Raw genomic sequence first — 18,031 nt, 5'->3', positions numbered from 1 at the left:
AGAAGAATAAAGTTAAAAACCTTTCTGTATTTTTGTGTAGGCTATCCTTCTACACCGCCATCTACTTTCTCTTAATTAATTACACAAAAATACAGCAAGGTTCTTAAACTCTAGTTCTAGAAAATGAACAACAAAGAAATGTGCATCAGGTGTGCTTTGCTTTTTTATGTTTTTAATGAATTTATGAAGCCACTGCAAACTTGTTACATTGTTATATTATTATGCCATCATATTCTGTGCAGGCAATTAGCTTAATGCACTGTAAATAGAAAAGCCTGACAATATCACTGCTGAATACTTAAGTATTTTGGTATTCCGCCATGTTTCTCACTGACACGCCCCCAACTCGTAAAGATCGGGACTTAAAGAAAATCCCGAGCTTCCCACTCGGCGTCCATGTGCGTTCAACTTGTAAATACGATCTTTAGGAGATGACTTGAACGCACCATTGAATCCACCATAACCATTTAAGTAGCCTAGGCCTACTTTACCAGAATACCACCATACCACCATAACCATTTAAGTAGCCAGGCCTACTTACCAGAATACGCCAACAGGTGTTGCGCATTTTCTGTTGTAGTCAGTTTCGGGCAATACTAAGAAAAAGCTAGCTACTGTCATTTAGCTATTTGCACATCACAAATATTTCAGTATAGGCTAATCGTTTTGTGGTTTATTTAAAAAAACAACAACAAAAAAAAAACATTTTAGATAACGTTTAACTCAAATAACAATTTTATAACAACAGTTTGCACCCTGACATTTACATTTTACATTTAGGTGTGGTTGATTATGATTCCACTTTTCTAACTTTAGTTAGTGTGTAATGTTTGAGCATAAACAACAGCTGCAACGTTACAATGCTCAAAGTTCAAAGAAAAGGAAGATATTTGCTTTTAAAGAAATCGTTTTTTAAGGACTACAACAAACGGCTGGTAGGGACTACACAACATTCCTCGGGGTTAGTGACATCACCAACCCTTGAATTTACATGAACCCCCGCCCCCGGGAACGCGATTTATAGATTATCATGACATAATATGCTAATCAATGACTAGAAGATAGTAAACTCCACATCAGCTACAGTAGGCCTATATACATTCATCAACTAATCATTCAGAAATGTCCTGTTGCATTCTACATGTTGTCACTTCTTCTCGAGTCTCTCCGTCATTGTCTGACTCCGGTTTGAACATAAAAGGCTAAAAGTATTTTAAAAAGTATTCAGTGTGTGTCTGTGTGGGGTAATTGGAGCTGCAAACACACAAACACATACAGGAGCTATTGAAGCTCCGCCCTCGCTCTGTGACGGGAGCAGCAGCTCATTTGCATTTAAAGGGACAGACACAAAAACTGTTTTTGCTCACCCTCAAAAAGTGACAATTTTAACATGCTATAAAATATCTGTGGGGTATTTTGAGCCAAAACTTCACATACACACTCTGGGGACATCAGAAACTTATTGTACATCTTGTGAAAAGGGCATTATACCACCCCTTTAATAATTTGGCAAATGTTTAACAGTGCTTTAAAAATGACGGAATTCCTTTTAAAGTCTGTCCTCTGAAAGTCAATGTATAATTCTTCTCACACTAATTAATCCTTGTATCCTGTGCCAGTTGGGTCCTTTGAGGATAAAGCTTGCAATTGGATTCCAGAAATCAAGGTGTATAAAGAAAAGTGATCTATAGGTGGAAAAACGAGTCTAGATTTTAGTTCACTGATTTAGTTTGGAAGACTTTGGGGGTTTGGTTTAGTGAGCTAGTGTAGCCCTATGTCTTTTTTTGTGTGTGTGACAGAACTACTTTACATTGGATATTTCTAGAGTACATATTTTGTTCAAAGTTAAACTTGCAATGTGATTGCAGTTCAGTCACATGGCTTTTACAACTGCTTGGCCTTCACAATTCAGTAGCTTTGTGTATGTGCTTTGTGTATGAATTATTCTTAGTGCTGAACTTACGGAATTGATTTTCCTTTTGCCTCTGTGCATTATCCCCTTGTTCGGTTGTCTTGTTGGTTTTCAGATATTTACAGAACATTAATTTGTAAAAATGAGCAATGACCCATGAGATAATTGCTCTCCATATGTTAATCAACGAGGCTCTGCCCAGACAAATGACGGTTGGGTCTCTGGTCCTCTGTAATGGCATCCTGCCTGGCAGGTAGGCAGGCACAGACAGACAGACAGACAGAAAGACAGTTCACCATCGTCACCACACACAGAACTGCCCTGGTAGTCTGGCAGATAAGCTTAAATTAGACTACATGGTGCTAATGATGAATATGTTATCACAGAACTGGTGTTTCCTATACTGTAGGTCCCTAGCTCTCAGAACATTAGTGGTCCACATTCACAACACAGAACCAATGAGTTAATACAGACTCCTGATCAACCTCTCTGTGCCTCTAGAGAAAGAGAAGCAGGACAGGGTGACATATGTTTGTGGTGTTGGTCACTAATTGCTGTATAGACACACAGATGGGTTGGCTGGCAGTTGTAGTGTGAGTCCAGGCCATTATGAAACACTCCTGCAGAGTATTGTTGTGAGGAGCTTACATCACACCTTAGCAAGTAAACAGTGACACCTGCACATGAAAACAACTCATCTACACCTCAGATGCTGAGATATACGCCATATGATACCTGCAATAAGAGTTGGAAACTTATTTTCATGACAGTCAAGCTAAAAAAGAAAGATCTGAAAGAATCTGAAAGAGTCTGAAAGTTGCGGTTGGTGTGTAAATGTATGTTTTTAACCGTTTTTCAGCGAGGGTGGGACAACCTGTCAATCACATGAGATCACAGCAATAGCAAACGACTATGATCCAACAATCCAATCAATTCCCAATGGACAAAATCAAGTCCTGCCCAAACAATTTTCTTGTCCAAGAAGCCGTTTCACACTGCACCACTTCGATAATAAGAAAACGATAAAAACGGTTTCCAAGATGGCACAGCATTGCACAGCCTCTGGTTGTTAAAACAATTCTCAGATTTAAATTCCTGAAGAAATGCAATAAACTTTCACAGGTAAGAATGTGTTGGTTTGTGTTTTTATATTACCTCAATATTACAGTGATTTAAACTATGGTAACTTTTTAATATTGTGTTAGCTAATGCCTTAGTTAATGATAGTTTACTGCATAGTTTTCAACACAGTTTTGTTGTTCGTATAACTTTTTATAATTGGTGTAGAAACTCTCCTCACTAAAAGATGCCTCAGTGTATGTTATTCATGGAAGAACAATTTATCCATTAAGCAGATCACTGTTGAGCAACCAGTGGGAAAAGGGAATCATTTTGTGTTTTATTTTTGTTTGTCTTGATCACTCATATGCCTATTTTAAATGACATTCCTTACTTGCAAATTTGACTTTGTTTTTTCCAAATATAAATGTCTTTATTGAAATCATTGTGATGTGAAAAATGCTTGCATTATTATTTTTCAATAATTTGTATCTCTCTCACAAACTAATTCAGCTTTGCTGCCAAATGAATTGCCAGCTATTCTTAGGAAGTCCGATTACAGCCGGTCTTAGCCTGGACGTCTAACATAAATAAAGTACTTTTTTGTCCCTCAGATAGCAGCAAATTGCCTACTGCGCTATAAATCTGTGACAGGTGTATCAGCAACCACACAGACATTTTGTCCGGGGTATTTTGGAACAGCTTCTAACCATGATGACATTTGGGAAGAAGTAGCAGGTCTGGATTTCTCTGATTATTCCACAATAAGCAGTTTCGTCCTTGCTAATGTATGTGTGAGGCTGTGAGCTTAAATGGTCGAAGTTCAGCCTTATGTTTAGTGAGAGATTTAACAGTCTGAAAAGAGTTTTAGATCCGTCTTTCTAGCAGAACTTTAAAAGATTCAAAGACTGTTAAGAGGGGAGCAATATTTCATGCTGACTCCAAAAAAAACAGGAATGCGAATTTGGGCCCAGTGAACTTTTGGTTTCTGCACTTGACATTCAAGGAAAATCAAAGAAGGTTGTGCCCGCAACATCAACACAATTCAAAACTCCTGATTAAGTAAAAATCCATTTTATTGATAAGAATACTCATTATAAGATGGGGCTAATTAGAAGAATGACTTTTTGACCCTGAAAGTTGCATCTTAGAAGAGCAAAAATGAAAGTAAATTATATGAGTTATTCAAAATAGTTTGCCCCAAGCTACTATTTTTACCGTAACTGACATTATCACATAAATACCTGCACATAAACAACTCATCTACACTTCAGATGTTGGGATGCAGTGTATATGATAGGACATTCAAATTCACCAGTGTTTGTTAACATGGTCACTATGATCTTAAAAGACTAACCAAATAGATAAAGCACTAATTTATAATTTCAATCTGCTAATCTGAACATTTTAGTCATTAATATTTAGATTGATTAATATTTGATAAACATTAGGCGTCTGTCAAAATAGATCAGCAAAATCACTTTGTATGATTTTTTTTTTTTTTACGTTTGGTTCATATTGTTTTGAAAACAAATTAATCTTTGTCCGTAGGCTCACAATAATAGAAAACTCAATGATGCAATAAATGGTTATACGAAAATGCTATATACATAATTAAGTTGTAAACACTTATGAAAACTTTTAGATGACTTCCTGCTTACAGTCTTTTGTATTCAGTTTAACACTTTCAGTGTTGATCTTAATGCTCAATGGAAATTATCCCATTTAACTGTCACTCTGACAGGAGTCATTTTGATGTCAGGAATTCTTTATAAGTTAAATTGACCTTCCTCTCAACATTTACAATGACAAGAAAACCTCAGATATCCTGCAGGACTAGAAAATTATTAATTATCTACAGTATTATGGATTTAAATGTGTGTCAAAGGAGGTAGATGCTTTTTTTACTTGCATGTAGTCTCTGCATACCAGCAGTGGATATTGAGAAAACCAGCTAAATACTGATCAACCGGTGTGTGGTTTGACACTGCGTGTAACAATTATTTGAAATATTGGTCCATAAATCCCACTGGATGTATTAAGTTTGTAGTTCCAAGTAAGTTAGTCAATCTTATCACATGTACAATATATCAAGAGCTATTTGTTACTGTGCTTTTACACTGTTAGAAATAAATCTGTGAATCTCTAAAACACAACACAATGCAATGTGTAATTCAAAATATGGGTAAGACACCTGTTAAAAATTCAATACAGAAAATTCCTTTTTATTAAAGGGTCATTTATAGGTTTGGAATTGGAACAACTCTATGATGAGTAATTGACGACAGACTTTTCTTAACGTGTAGATTAAGAACCGTACCTTGTGAAACAGAATGTTGTTTTTGGCTCATAAACATGGTTTGAAACATGTTCCCATTGAGATGTCAAATAATTCATTTCAACTAAAGGGAGGTTTATTTAAAATGTTTTGTATTTTCATATTGAAAAGTCAGGCAAAGTCAACAAGACAACAATCACAATCTGGAGATCAAATACATCCTCTCCAAAAGCACAGTGAGGTCTCACATTGATTTTTTTTTAAACAACCAGATAAAGGCTAAACATAACATAGCGCCTTTAGATCTATTGCATCCAATCACACGACTTCCACAGCGCCCATGATTGAACTGGTTTGATTGACCCTAGACGGTATTAGAGTAGATGCAGTTGTTGTTGTTGAGGGTCTCCACTTGGTGAGAGCGAGCGATGAAGGTCTTGAGCATGTTCTGGAGCATCTCAGCTCTCATCTTGCTGATCTGCAGCACCTCCTCATGATTCACTTTCTCCTCACGACTGTAGTCAAGAGAAACCTTGTTGGTGATGAGTGATAGGCCAAGGACCCGCAGTCCGCAGTGCTTGGCTACTGTCACCTCAGGAACTGTGCTCATGCCTGTGAGGGTAGCAGGAAGAAAATAGAAATAGAGAGAGACTCTTAATTCAATTTCTGTTGGGGCGCAGTAGGTGATTCATTAATAAAGGAGAACAGGTCTGGGTCTCACTCTCGCATAACACTTAATGAGGACTATTGGGGTCCTGATGTATACACAGGAGGGAGGACGCACACAGGAACCAGTTGTTGACCGGTCTAGCCAGAGGAGCCTACTTAGCACATACCCCACACTGCTGCCGTTTGGTAATCGGAGTCCAATTATCTAAGACGTCATTCAACTCATCAGAGAACCAGGAGTAAGTATAGTTTATGCCAATCATATGGACAAGAGAGTTATTCATATCACTGATTAACATAATCACATTGATTGAAGTGGGCTACTTTGGCCCTTTGGGTGGGCCTAATTTCCATCCGTTAATATGGCAGGTCTGTAATATGGCACATCATTATTAACGAGCTATAATTTTCCTGAAGCACCGATTAAAGGAGAGGCACTACACACAAAAGAAAACAGCAAGTTAAACCACTCAAACTCCTCAGAGAGAGGAAACCCGATGCAGCATCATTTTATTAATTATAAACTATTATTATCCTCTTTATATACTAGTAATTATTCATTTTGAATTAGCTTTCACTTTTACATTATCTGTTTTCTAGCCTGGATGCCAGCCGAACTTAGCCCCTTTGAGGTCGGGAAGTTCGGTCTGGACCAAGCGGCAACCTCCCTATCTCTCTCTTGAAACCAACACGGAAGTGAATTAAACGGCAATTCATCGACTGGCCGCTTGAGGCTGGGTGCAGAAGTGAGTCAAATCTGTATCTCCCCCATGTTAAAATACCCAACTTTACAGCAGAAAAAAAACACGTTTACAGCCTGGTGCAAAAAGTGGCTTTGGTCTATAGCTTATTTTTCCCTTCATGACAACTGTGAGGGGAGTGAATTTTTTTATAACTCATCCGTTTACATTATATTAAGCCTTAAAGTTCTGCATAATTAAGGGACATCAAGCGGTATCTCTGGTCGTAATCAGTCCTTCACTGACCAATAAGCGTTCATTAGCAGAATGCTAGCGTGTTATGGGCAACAACAACTCAACCTGTAAGAAATCGAAAGGACATAAGTACTCGTTCATTCAACTTTCGACCTATAACCCATGTTGAACTTGCAAAACCTACAATCAAATCTGAGATTTCTCAACGGCAATCGGGTGAAAGAGACAAATTTAGCCGTCTAGCTCCATAGACTCCCATTCATTTTGCACTCATGGGCGATCGCCCCCAGTGGAACTCTGGTGGAACTACAACCAAAATTCGGTACAATAGGACTTAATGCTGGGGAGTGGCCAGGCTCTCCGTAGATGGGCTCTGATATAGATCAGTGGTGCAGAGGCATTTTCTTTCCTGGTTCGGTTGAAACACGCCCCATAATCACAGCCCAATGGAGCAGAATCAGACTCATATTCTGACTAGAATCTGAGTATGACGACGTCAGGCTATCTGTTTTCAGTAAGTTTTAGTGATTTCTGTTATTTTTTTGTTAATTTTCATTAGTGTTTAGTTCTAATAAAATATTCTAGAACTAATAAGCATTTGTATTAGTTCTTTTTATATTTATATACATTTATTTTAATATAAGTTTTAGTACTTTAGTACTTTTAGTACTAATTTTTATTTTATTTTAAGTTTAAGATTATCAATTATTATTATTATTATTATTATTATTACAATTATAGAAAATTATTTATTATTAGTTTTAGCTTTAGTTTTAATTTTACAATAACAGCCCTGCTAAACATTGCAGCTTTTTCTGGCCAAGAACCTTCCACTTAAACTGAAAGTGGGTCAGTGCATTTATTTCTATTATTATCTATTGTATCAAGTAATAACTTATTGCAGCTATATGCTAATGGCTGTTTTAATAAGAGTGGAATCATTTTTTTTCCCCATTTTTGATTTATTTACATTTTTAACCATTTTATTTCACTTAATTGATTAACTAAGTACTGTAGTCATGCAATAACTGACTTTTCAGCCCAATGTAATTTATGAGTATGAAAAACCATACATTAAGAAAGGATTGTAAATTATTTTTAAAATATGACCTAATAGATGTTCAGAATTGACACAGATTTTCTGACAGAAAATCAGTATTAAAATCACTGATGAAAAATAAAAATGTCATGTTGTTTTGATGAGTGTGTTTCATATAAAGTGCTCCAATGTTTTTGACAACTTGAGTTGTGCATTTTCCCTGCGGCAGCTCAGAATTTTTTCATACTAGTTTTTGCCAGTTTTCCCCCTTGTGTATTGTGACTGTCCATACCAACAGAGTCGCTCCCCAAGATGTGCAGCATGCGTGCCTCTGCGATGGTCTCAAAGTTGGGTCCACTAACCATACAGTAGACCCCCTCACGCACAAAATTGGAGTAGCCCAGCTCAGTAGTGATGTCCAAAACTAATTTCCTCAGGTCTTTGCTGTAAGCGTCAGACATACAAGGAAACCGGATCCCAAATCTGAGGAAGACAAGAAAGAACATGCACCATCACAATTCTGTAAAATAATAACTCTCACTCTTTCACACTTTACTCTGCCTTTTTCTCTCCCTTATCTGCGTACCGTTCATCATTGGGTCCACACAGTGGGTGCTGTCCAGCAAACCCCGGCAAGTTAATATGGTCCTTAATGACCATAATGTCTCCCACTTTGAAATCCTGACAAAGACCTCCAGATGCGTTTGTTACGATAATTGTCTCCACACCCATCAGCTTGAAGATCCGCACGGGGAACGTGACCTGGAAAAATTCCCCAGAAAACACAAGCTGTTATATAGCTGGATCTATCTGACTTATTATTTTCACTTTTAAATGATTAAATGAATGATACTTAGGCCTGGTTTAACAGAGGATTAGGTCTCTTAGTTCAATTAGGACATTTAAGTAGCTTTTATAAATGTGCCTTAGAAAAAAAACATTACTGGCATGCTTCTTGAGACAAAAAAAATGGACTGCATTCTTAAAATATGTCAGTGCAAGTTGCTTTCAGTTAAAACAACTCAAATGCATTTTAGTCCAGGACTAGGCTTAAGCCTTGTCTGTGAATCCAGGGGTATATGTTGGCCCTACAATGGCCAGGTCCAGACGTTTTTAAAGGAATAAAAATATCATGTGGCAGGTGAGTCTTCAAAATTTGGATAAGAAAATAACTGACAGTACAGAAATAAAGTAAAACAAATAGAAGATTAATATTTGTTTGTATTTTTATATATTGATATGTAATGAAGTTTCGATTTATTTGATCAAATTTATAGGCTATTGGACAAAAAAAAGCCTCTTTTCATTTCAGAAGACCACGTGGGTATGTTCAATGGTACCCCACAGTGCCTAGTAACCACAGTTTTAGGCCGGTATTAAATAAGCTTTAGTAATTCTAAATGGGATAAATATAGGAGTGTAGAGCAGGGAGCCATTAAGGGAGGTGTCAGTGTGAGCAGGAGATGAATAATGAACTTGCGGGCTCAGTACAGCACATCTCAAGAGGGATGTCACAGTCTGTCAGCCTGCTCTCCAGCTGACGAACCAGGGTCGACGTGTGGGGTTTCCGCGAGCAACACGGCCATTACAGATATACACACACGGGCCGCCGAGGTGGACCAGAAAATACGCCTCAGTTTTGGTACCCTTTAAATCAAAGATGACTTCTTTGTGGAACAAACTCTCAGAGATCAAATCGCTTCATATTTGAGTATTTCGCTCTCCTGAGAGAATTGGTCTAGGTGCTGCATTATAGGTTACCCGTCACCCGCAGTTTAATCAATGCGCACTATTATAGAGTAACGAGAATATGTCTATAAGAGAATCTTGTATGTCTTGGCACTGTATCATGAATTGGCATTTATTTCAATTTCAGGGAATTGGATTGGATTGGATTTCAGAATGGATTGCACTCAATGATTGCGTCATAGGCTATTTGCACGCGCTGTCTGTGTCCTTTTAGCACCGGATTCACTGAAGTAGTATGCAAATTAGATCATTTGAATATTAAAAAAATTCTATACGCCTGGTTTCTGTTATATATAGTAAGTCTGCATGTAAATAAATACATGCATGAAACATTGATGTGAATTGAAATTATTTTATGATTTTGCCTGTATAGTTTCTTAAAATTCTGTTAAAAAAATGAGTCAAATACAATTACAAAACAATTCAGCAACAAGACGAACACGGCTGCAACAATATTACACTAATATTTATACAGAAATCCTCTGAGGTCATTGCAACGATATTAATAACTGAGATGCAAGATGGTGTCAATTGCTTTTGTAACAAGAGTGTGAGAGTCTGTGGTGTGAGAGAAATGAAAATCATGCCGGTTCAGTTTACTGTTGAGTGAACTGACATAAAGCATTAATATTAGGAAACATCAGATGTTTTAAACTGCTCAATGACACATATTACGAGGCCACACAATAATGACCTATCAACTCTCTTTTTGTTTCTGAACAACAGAACGCAGAAGTAGGGTAGTGGAATGGAAAAACCCCCAGTACAGTCCAGCATGTGTACAGTTTAGACAAGCCCTCTAAATGCATCTGAACACCATAAAGCTGCTTTACTTGCTGCAGAGAAACAGAGGTCAGTGAAGGGCTAACTAATCTTGACTGTCCAATTACCCTCCAAAAGCACATCTCTCCACAACAATGAGATCACTTAAAGAAGCCATAATAACTGTTTGTTTCCAAGGGCAAACATGAAAGCAAGTTTGCATCATAAACTGTAATGGAAATGAGTTGGGTCCAATTTTAGGATACAGTGAGTTGGCACCGATTTGCACAGTGACTCACAGATATGAGTCAGCTAAAGCAAAATGAACAGTGGACTGAAGGTACAAAACCAGCTGTCACAGTTTGACAAAAGATTTAATAACCAGATTGGTTGAGCTTCTAAATTAATGAAAAAAAAATAAAGACTAAACATTGCTAAGCAAAGAGGACACTGACAACGCACCGACAGAGCAGGTTACTTTTGATATGAAACAAAGTCTCAGCTTTCAAATTCTGTCAATTTTATTACAAAATTCAAACAAATGTGGCATGACAGATCACTGTATCTGTGTTCATCTTTATTACTAGTTATAGCACCAAATAAACATGAATGAACATCAGAAGGTATGCTGAAAAATACAGTAGGCCTACAGCTTAGTAAAATTTATTAGTCTCATGTAGTCATTCAATGAGTGTTTCAACGGCAGAAAGACGTGAATAAAACAGTTTATTGTGAACAATATGTCACGTAAAGCCAATCAATTACCATTTTACATGTTAGTTAGCTAGAAAAATAACTCTAAAGAGGAGCATTTTGGTAAATATATGCACTATATTACATTATTATTATTTTACTCTTATATCGTTAAAAAAATATTAGGCTATAACATTATTATAAAAAACGCATTATATTAATTGTATAAGAATGTGTTGTTAATTTTTAACCTTTAATAATAATGCCACAGCAGACACGTTTCCCTGTATGTTCACAGCATTAGTTGAGAGAGATTTGATTCCTTGAGAAAAATGCCCTACTCTTACTCATATTTAGCCAAAAGAATCAATATTGAATCAAGATCAGAATCGAATCACAAGCTTATGAATCGAATCACCCCTCACCACCCCATCCGTAATTCTCACTCCAGGCTAATCTGAAAAGTTGGCAGCCCTGCCTTACAATACATAATTAGATTCCCAATGCTATGGCAGGTTCTTCCGCTCAATCCTTGTCATTTTTTTAAATAGAAACAGTAAATGAAAAAAAATATGTACCCAGCGCTTCGCCCAAATGTTAGGATGTTGCGCTGGTAATGTCATGGGTGAAAATGTCATCATAAAATACTATAACAGGGACATTTGCCTCACTATTTTTTAACACCTGCCTGATTTGATCTGACATGCGAATTGTTTTCCTGCAACCTATTTAGGACAGATATGCAAATTGGGCTGCAGTGTGTGTTGTTTATGCGCCACAGCCATTAAGACATTAAATACATAATAGTGCTGTGAAAAGCTTGAGTTTGATAATACAGGGGGATGATGGATTTAATGCCCCAACCTCATATTAAGACTAAAAAGCTTTTGGCTGGCTGTAGAGGGCATGGTGGCCATGACAACTGATTGTAATGCATTGTGTCATGCTGTCAGGGCTGCAATTACAGTGACAGTCCCACTCCAGGGCAAGAGGTTGCAGATCCCTTGGTAAATTAGTAAAAAGTGTCTCTCTGGCCCCATGTGCAACAGATCATTTATTCCCCTGCAGACTTTGATGGAGAGAAAGCCAAGAGCTCACACAAATCATGCTGCTTGGTTGAACTCCGGGGTAAATTAACATTTGAAAACGTATAAATTAACAAGGACTTTTAACCGGTGTGAAAATGTATTCGTGATTAATATCAAAATGCTAATGCATTCAGATCCTTTTTAAAGGAACTAAACTGTTTTCCTGTTCACAAAGGACTACAAGAGCAAGCTGAATATTGTCACTGAACTGCTTTGATACGAGAGTGACAAGAGCAGTGAGCAGTTTGTTTCTCCTCCACACCTGCTTTCTCAGCATTCAGCCTCGGTATTCATGCATCTCCTGGTTGGGACAGATAAAGTTAATGACCCATACTGGAGGCAACAGCTCCTCTCTGTTTTAACAAATAGGAGCCGTTTACAATGAGTTTACTTGTCCTTGAGGTGATGCTAAAAGGAACCAAGGCCACTACTTGAAACGCACATCACATTACTTTACACGACATTGATGCCACAGAGTTAACAAAAACGGGATTTGTGATATAGCTTTTTCTTCAAGTAAAGAAACCACTGTGCTTGTAAGTATTATAAATGGATACAGCTAAGAACCGTATCGAAAGGCAAGATGAAGTTAAATCAGTTAAGGGCAGGATAAACAACAAAATGTCTGTGGTAGCACCTGCAATAGAGGCATCAAACTGTGTATTTGAGCTCACCTTGCACAACGAGTAACCCTCGTACAGATGGAACCTTCCTTGCATGAAGACACAGGACTCGCCTTTGATATGACCAAACACCAGGCACCCTTCATGACCAGGAACTATGCATAAAGAGACAAACATATCAGTGAAAAACATGCTTACTTTTGTTTTGTAAAATATAATGTTTATACCATATTAATATTTTCATTTTAAATAAATGAATTATATATGATCACAACACATACTGTAATTGAAGCATTTCACATAACTAAGAACGACAAACTTAAAGGGATAGTTCACTTTGAAATTAATTTTTGGTATGTTTTAGCTTACCTCAAGGGCATCCAAGATGTAGGTGTCTTTTTTTCCGCAGTAGTTTCAATTTTGATATTTTTAGGTCAAACCGTTCTTGTCTGTCAGTCATATAATGCAGGTCGATGGTCACTGTCTCAAAGAGCATGCACAGAGTCCAAATTAAAACAATTCCCCGTCGTCCAAATTAAACAATTCCCCATCGTAAGTACACATTGATGGCCCAAGACACGAAACGAGCGGTTTGTGTGAGAAAACGAACAGTATTTATATCGTTTTTACCTCTTCTACACAGCCATGTCCAAGTGATCTGATCTGACGTGTACGCAGACTGGTGCATAGATATATACACACTAGATGTCGCCTTAAAGACATTCGTTCCAATGAACTGCCGTAGACAAGGCGACATCTAGTGTGTATATATCTATGCACCAGTCTGCGTACACGTCAGATCAGATCACTCGGACATGTCTGTGTATAAGAGGTAAAAACGATATAAATACTGTTCGTTTTCTCACACAAACCGCTCGTTTCGTGTCTTGGGCCATCAATGTGTACTTACGATGGGGAATTGTTTAATTTGGACGACGGGGAATTGTTTTAATTTGGACTCTGTGCATGCTCTTTGAGACAGTGACCATAGACCTGCATTATATGACTGACAGACAAGAACGGTTTGACCTAAAAATATCAAAATTGAAACTACTGCGGAAAAAAAGACACCTACATCTTGGATGCCCTTGAGGTAAGCTAAAACATACCAAAAATTAATTTCAAAGTGAACTATCCCTTTAACGCAGCCATGGCAAGCGCAAAATGGGTTAAGAAATGCTTTTTTGGGTGTTAAATAATGGCTCAAAAAGACTACCGCAAACCTCACGTGGCATGATTTATTTACAGTAAATACTCTCCTCCCATAAACTTTGAAACTGAAAGGGAAACTCCAACAAATGCATATGAAATAAGGTCAGGTGCAAAAACAACTGTCCACACATTTCCATCTCAAATTTTTCACTGCAAGTCTTTAGTAAATCATGTAAGTAGTTTTTGTTTAATGCCAAGTTTGGCATAGTAAAATTGCTCCTTAGTCTGTAAATATTTCCCTGTGAAAAATAAATAAATATGACTCTACCACTGTGTGATGTATGAAGCTTCTTAATAATAAAAATGCAATGTATTGGGCTCTAAAGCTGTCTCTCCCCAGTAAAGAACCTCCTGCTGTAAAGAATTTACTCTTTGCTCTCTCCCAAATATATTACGTCTACCTAAGGGGTTTTTCATCTAATGCAAAACCTCTCTGTAATGTGCAAATAAAAGGTCAGATGCTGCCATTGATAACAGATGTCATCTAATCCTTTTCTATTATATGGCGTTAACTGACTAATGACTTTCCCCAAATCTAAGAGATCCTGCTGGCTTGGCTGTATTTAGAAGTTCACTGATTTGCATTTGCATTTGCAATCTTAAAAAAGTTAATACCTGCTGCTTAGGGATGACTGCTGACGTCATCAAGAATGGCATTAGTGAGACTGATTGTGTATCATTAGTGTACGAACAGGTGGAGCAAACATTGTTTTCTAACGTTATGAGCCAGTAGGAGGCTGCAGTTTGTTTGTGGCTTCAGGAACTAACTTTGACATGTGAACAGGCCGACTAAGCTAAGTGAATGTAAGCTTATGTAAATATAACCTTGAATTTTGGCCGATGAGATGCGTTTGGCCCTAAAACCTGCAGCGTAATGAGGTTCTGCTGGAATAATAGCTCTGTTTTTCCAGGGGCCGATTCCTCTTTTCTTGCACGAGCATTGATGAATGGCTCTTAGAAAAAAAAACTCATTCAGAGAGGGGGCTTATTACACTCACCGTGAAATGTATTTCCTGCAACATTGTAAAAATGAATGAGCAAATCAACGTTTCAGTGCATGCATGCCGCCTGAGTTTTTTTTTAAATCAGATTGTCACAAATTGGCAAAACAGTGAGTGTAATGAGAACAGTTCTGAGATCAATTTAGTAATGCTTAAAAATGACTAATTATCGAAATTAGTTTTAATGAAAAATAAGTGACATATTCAAGAAAAACATATTTTCAAAGTTATACACACACACACACACACACACTGTATAACTTTCAAAATATGTATTATTTTGTATTTTTTTATTATTATATTAATCTGTCTAATATATATATAGACAGATTAATACAATAAAAAAATATACAAAATAATAATATTATGCACTTGAATGCAATATGAATGATAAAGTATAATCATATTAAAATTATAATTGTATAATCACTTCTTAAAATGCATCAAATCACATTTTTACTACCTGTAGCAGTTATTTGTGAGTATATTTTCTATTTTGTCCATATTTTGTCTGATTTTGACTGATTTGATTTTGATTTGACACTTGCTGATTTATATGAATGATGCAATGGGCAATGTGAAGAATTTATTATTTAAAAAATGAGCACAGAGCATCCATAGTTCATTCTCATTATTCAAACTGTCAGTCATTTCTCTGTTAGTCTCCATAAACCAGCGAATTTAAATTATGAAGTGGATTAGACAAAGAATGACAACACAAATGGATTCTAAGACCCTTATTATACTTTCCCTTATTTACAAGGGCTCTTATTCTTCAGCCATCCGTCATACACACACACACACACACACACACACACACACACACACACACACACACACACACACACACACACACACACACACACACACACACACACACACACACACACACACACACACACACACACACACACACACACACACACACACACACACACACACACACACACACACACACACTACAGGTAGTGCAAATATCATTTGATGCATCTGAACACTTCCCAAGATTATTCACCTCACCATATTAATATTTAAACCTGTCAAAGATATCATAACTCCCTGTGGCAGATATTAGGGGCTATTTTTGCTCCAGTCATAATATTTTATTCATAGGCAGTAGTTATTCATTTTGTAGCTCATATTACCAGGAGCTGAGCATAATTTGTTAACCATACAATACAATGAGGGACAGAATGAAAACCTCTGTGCTTTCAGATTCCCTCCAACAACTCCTGTATCTGTCTAGTGGCATTTTATAGACTCAACATGCTGACTGAAATTACCACACTATGTAAATTAACATAAGAACATCCACCGACTTCAGCCTTTGCTTTATTACTGCATATGTCAACTAAAATGTATTGTGTAGCATTGCTATGAGGGTTGTTTCTTTCGAAAGAAAGGAGAAAGAAAGAAATGAATTCAGCTCTGATACACTTCCATGAATCCGGTACCTGTGCTCACTGGGAAATTGGGAATGTCCTCATAGCGGATGATCTGTTTATTTGAGACACTGTCTGCGAGGAGTCCCAGTCCAGAACCGCACACGATAGCTATCTTTGGCCTGTGTCTCGTCCTGCTCAGCAGCCATTCTGTAGTCAGTTTACAGTCATCAAAGGAACAGCAGCTGAGTCGGGAGAAAGAAAGATACATTAGATCCGGTCACATTGATAACTGCTCAAATTGTATCTGATAAGATACAGAGAGAAAATAAACAATCATCTGATTATCATCTAATGCTTACAATGAGAAACATGATAATCTTTCGAAGATCATCAAGACATTTTTATGCAATATCAACATCATATCATGATCAGATATCAATACATCAATACATATCTTTGACATTAAATCCCACCATAATGTAAGAACAATCAAACTTCACAGTATTCAATTTTCATCATTTTTATTATATCCCAAGATTTCCGGAGTCAGATATGGAAATATAATGGCATAGCACACAGGAAATTAACTAATATAAATGAAACCACAGAGACCCTCTTGATAGCTGAAAATATGCTGGGAGCAAAAAAAGCTGAGAATATAAAGTTGGCGTAATGTGGTTAAAGCAGAAAAGGTAAAAAGCTTAGTAGCAATCACAGTGAAAATGCAAACAGTGGACACATTTACAGTTTCTAAAAGCAGTTTTGATGAGTCATAAACACAAATTTACAGCATGCAGTTGTCAAGGTTCTATTTCATTTGCATCTCATTTGAAGATATAATTCTGCATAGTCTCCATATTATGACTCAGCTGTGTTTGGCAGGGCTGATATTTTTTATTGGCCTTACTGATTTGATTAAATGCATAAAGGATCTTACTCTAAGATAACAGCTGTGAATCCAAATTACAACTCTTATCAACTCTTTAAGTAAACAGAAAATGTTTTCAGCAAATATGTTCCTTTAATCATTCTTTGGTATGTATGTATGTATATATCAATGACATAAAACTAAAATTTACCATGAGTTTTCCTTGGTGTGCATGATCTCAGTCACAAGTAGTCACAGGCTGACAGCACCTGGAAAAAGTGTGCACTTGTTCTATGAGAACAGATAAGAAAGATATAGCCTAGAATAACCCCTCAAAGAACTATACGGTCTCGTCTCATTGGCTGCATTAATGGTGAGAGCAGGAAATAATCCTTTCCAAGAAATTATATGACCCTCTCCCCTGAGAAACTTTACTTTCAGACACTAAAATAAATGCAATTTACTCAAAATGCAGACAACCGTGAAAAAAGCTATAGTGTAGAGGCTATAATGCACTGTCTTTTATGTTAGATCTACTGGTAACTATCACTTAGATTATGGGTCTTAAAGGGATAGTTCACCTAAAAATTTTAATCCTGTTGCTCAACCATCCAGTCTTGGCTCTGACTTTCTTCTTCAAAACACACACACACACACACACACACACACAAAAAAACTATCTATGAACTATCTCTTCAAGAGGGAATGTTCTGACTTAAGGAAGCTTAAACAAATATTTTGTTCTGTATAAAGCTGCA

At 37.0% G+C, this 18,031-nt stretch overlaps 1 protein-coding gene across 1 annotated transcript; it reads right to left on the bottom strand.

Moving 5' to 3' along the window:
* Positions 1–5,180: 5,180 nt before the first annotated feature.
* On the bottom strand, positions 5,181–17,702 carry pnp4b (purine nucleoside phosphorylase 4b). The gene is made up of 6 exons (XM_082149607.1): positions 17,485–17,702; positions 16,475–16,647; positions 12,859–12,962; positions 8,479–8,654; positions 8,185–8,375; positions 5,181–5,861 (listed from the first exon to the last, which is right to left on the bottom strand). The coding sequence occupies exons 1-6, from the start codon at positions 17,505–17,507 to the stop codon at positions 5,614–5,616; spliced, it is 915 nt and encodes a 304-aa protein (XP_082005733.1). The 5' UTR covers positions 17,508–17,702; the 3' UTR covers positions 5,181–5,613.
* Between the last annotated feature and the right edge of the window lie 329 nt (positions 17,703–18,031).

This window comes from Leuciscus leuciscus, assembly GCF_965113295.1.
Source record: "Leuciscus leuciscus genome assembly, chromosome: 20".
In the NCBI taxonomy this organism is placed as follows: Eukaryota; Metazoa; Chordata; class Actinopteri; order Cypriniformes; family Leuciscidae; genus Leuciscus; species Leuciscus leuciscus.
The sequence above is the reverse complement of the archived record's forward strand: the minus strand, read 5'-3'. Positions and strand labels throughout refer to the sequence as shown.

Bases quoted from the DNA above. Each gene is read 5' to 3' on its own strand.
- pnp4b (XM_082149607.1), bottom strand. From the start codon at position 17,507: ATGCACACCAAGGAAAACTCATG. The intron at 8,655-12,858 runs GTGAGCTCAAAT...GAATTTTTCCAG, and splicing joins AGGGTTACTCGTTGTGCAAG to GTCACGTTCCCCGTGCGGAT. The intron at 8,376-8,478 runs GTACGCAGATAA...TGTCTTCCTCAG, and splicing joins TGTGGACCCAATGATGAACG to ATTTGGGATCCGGTTTCCTT.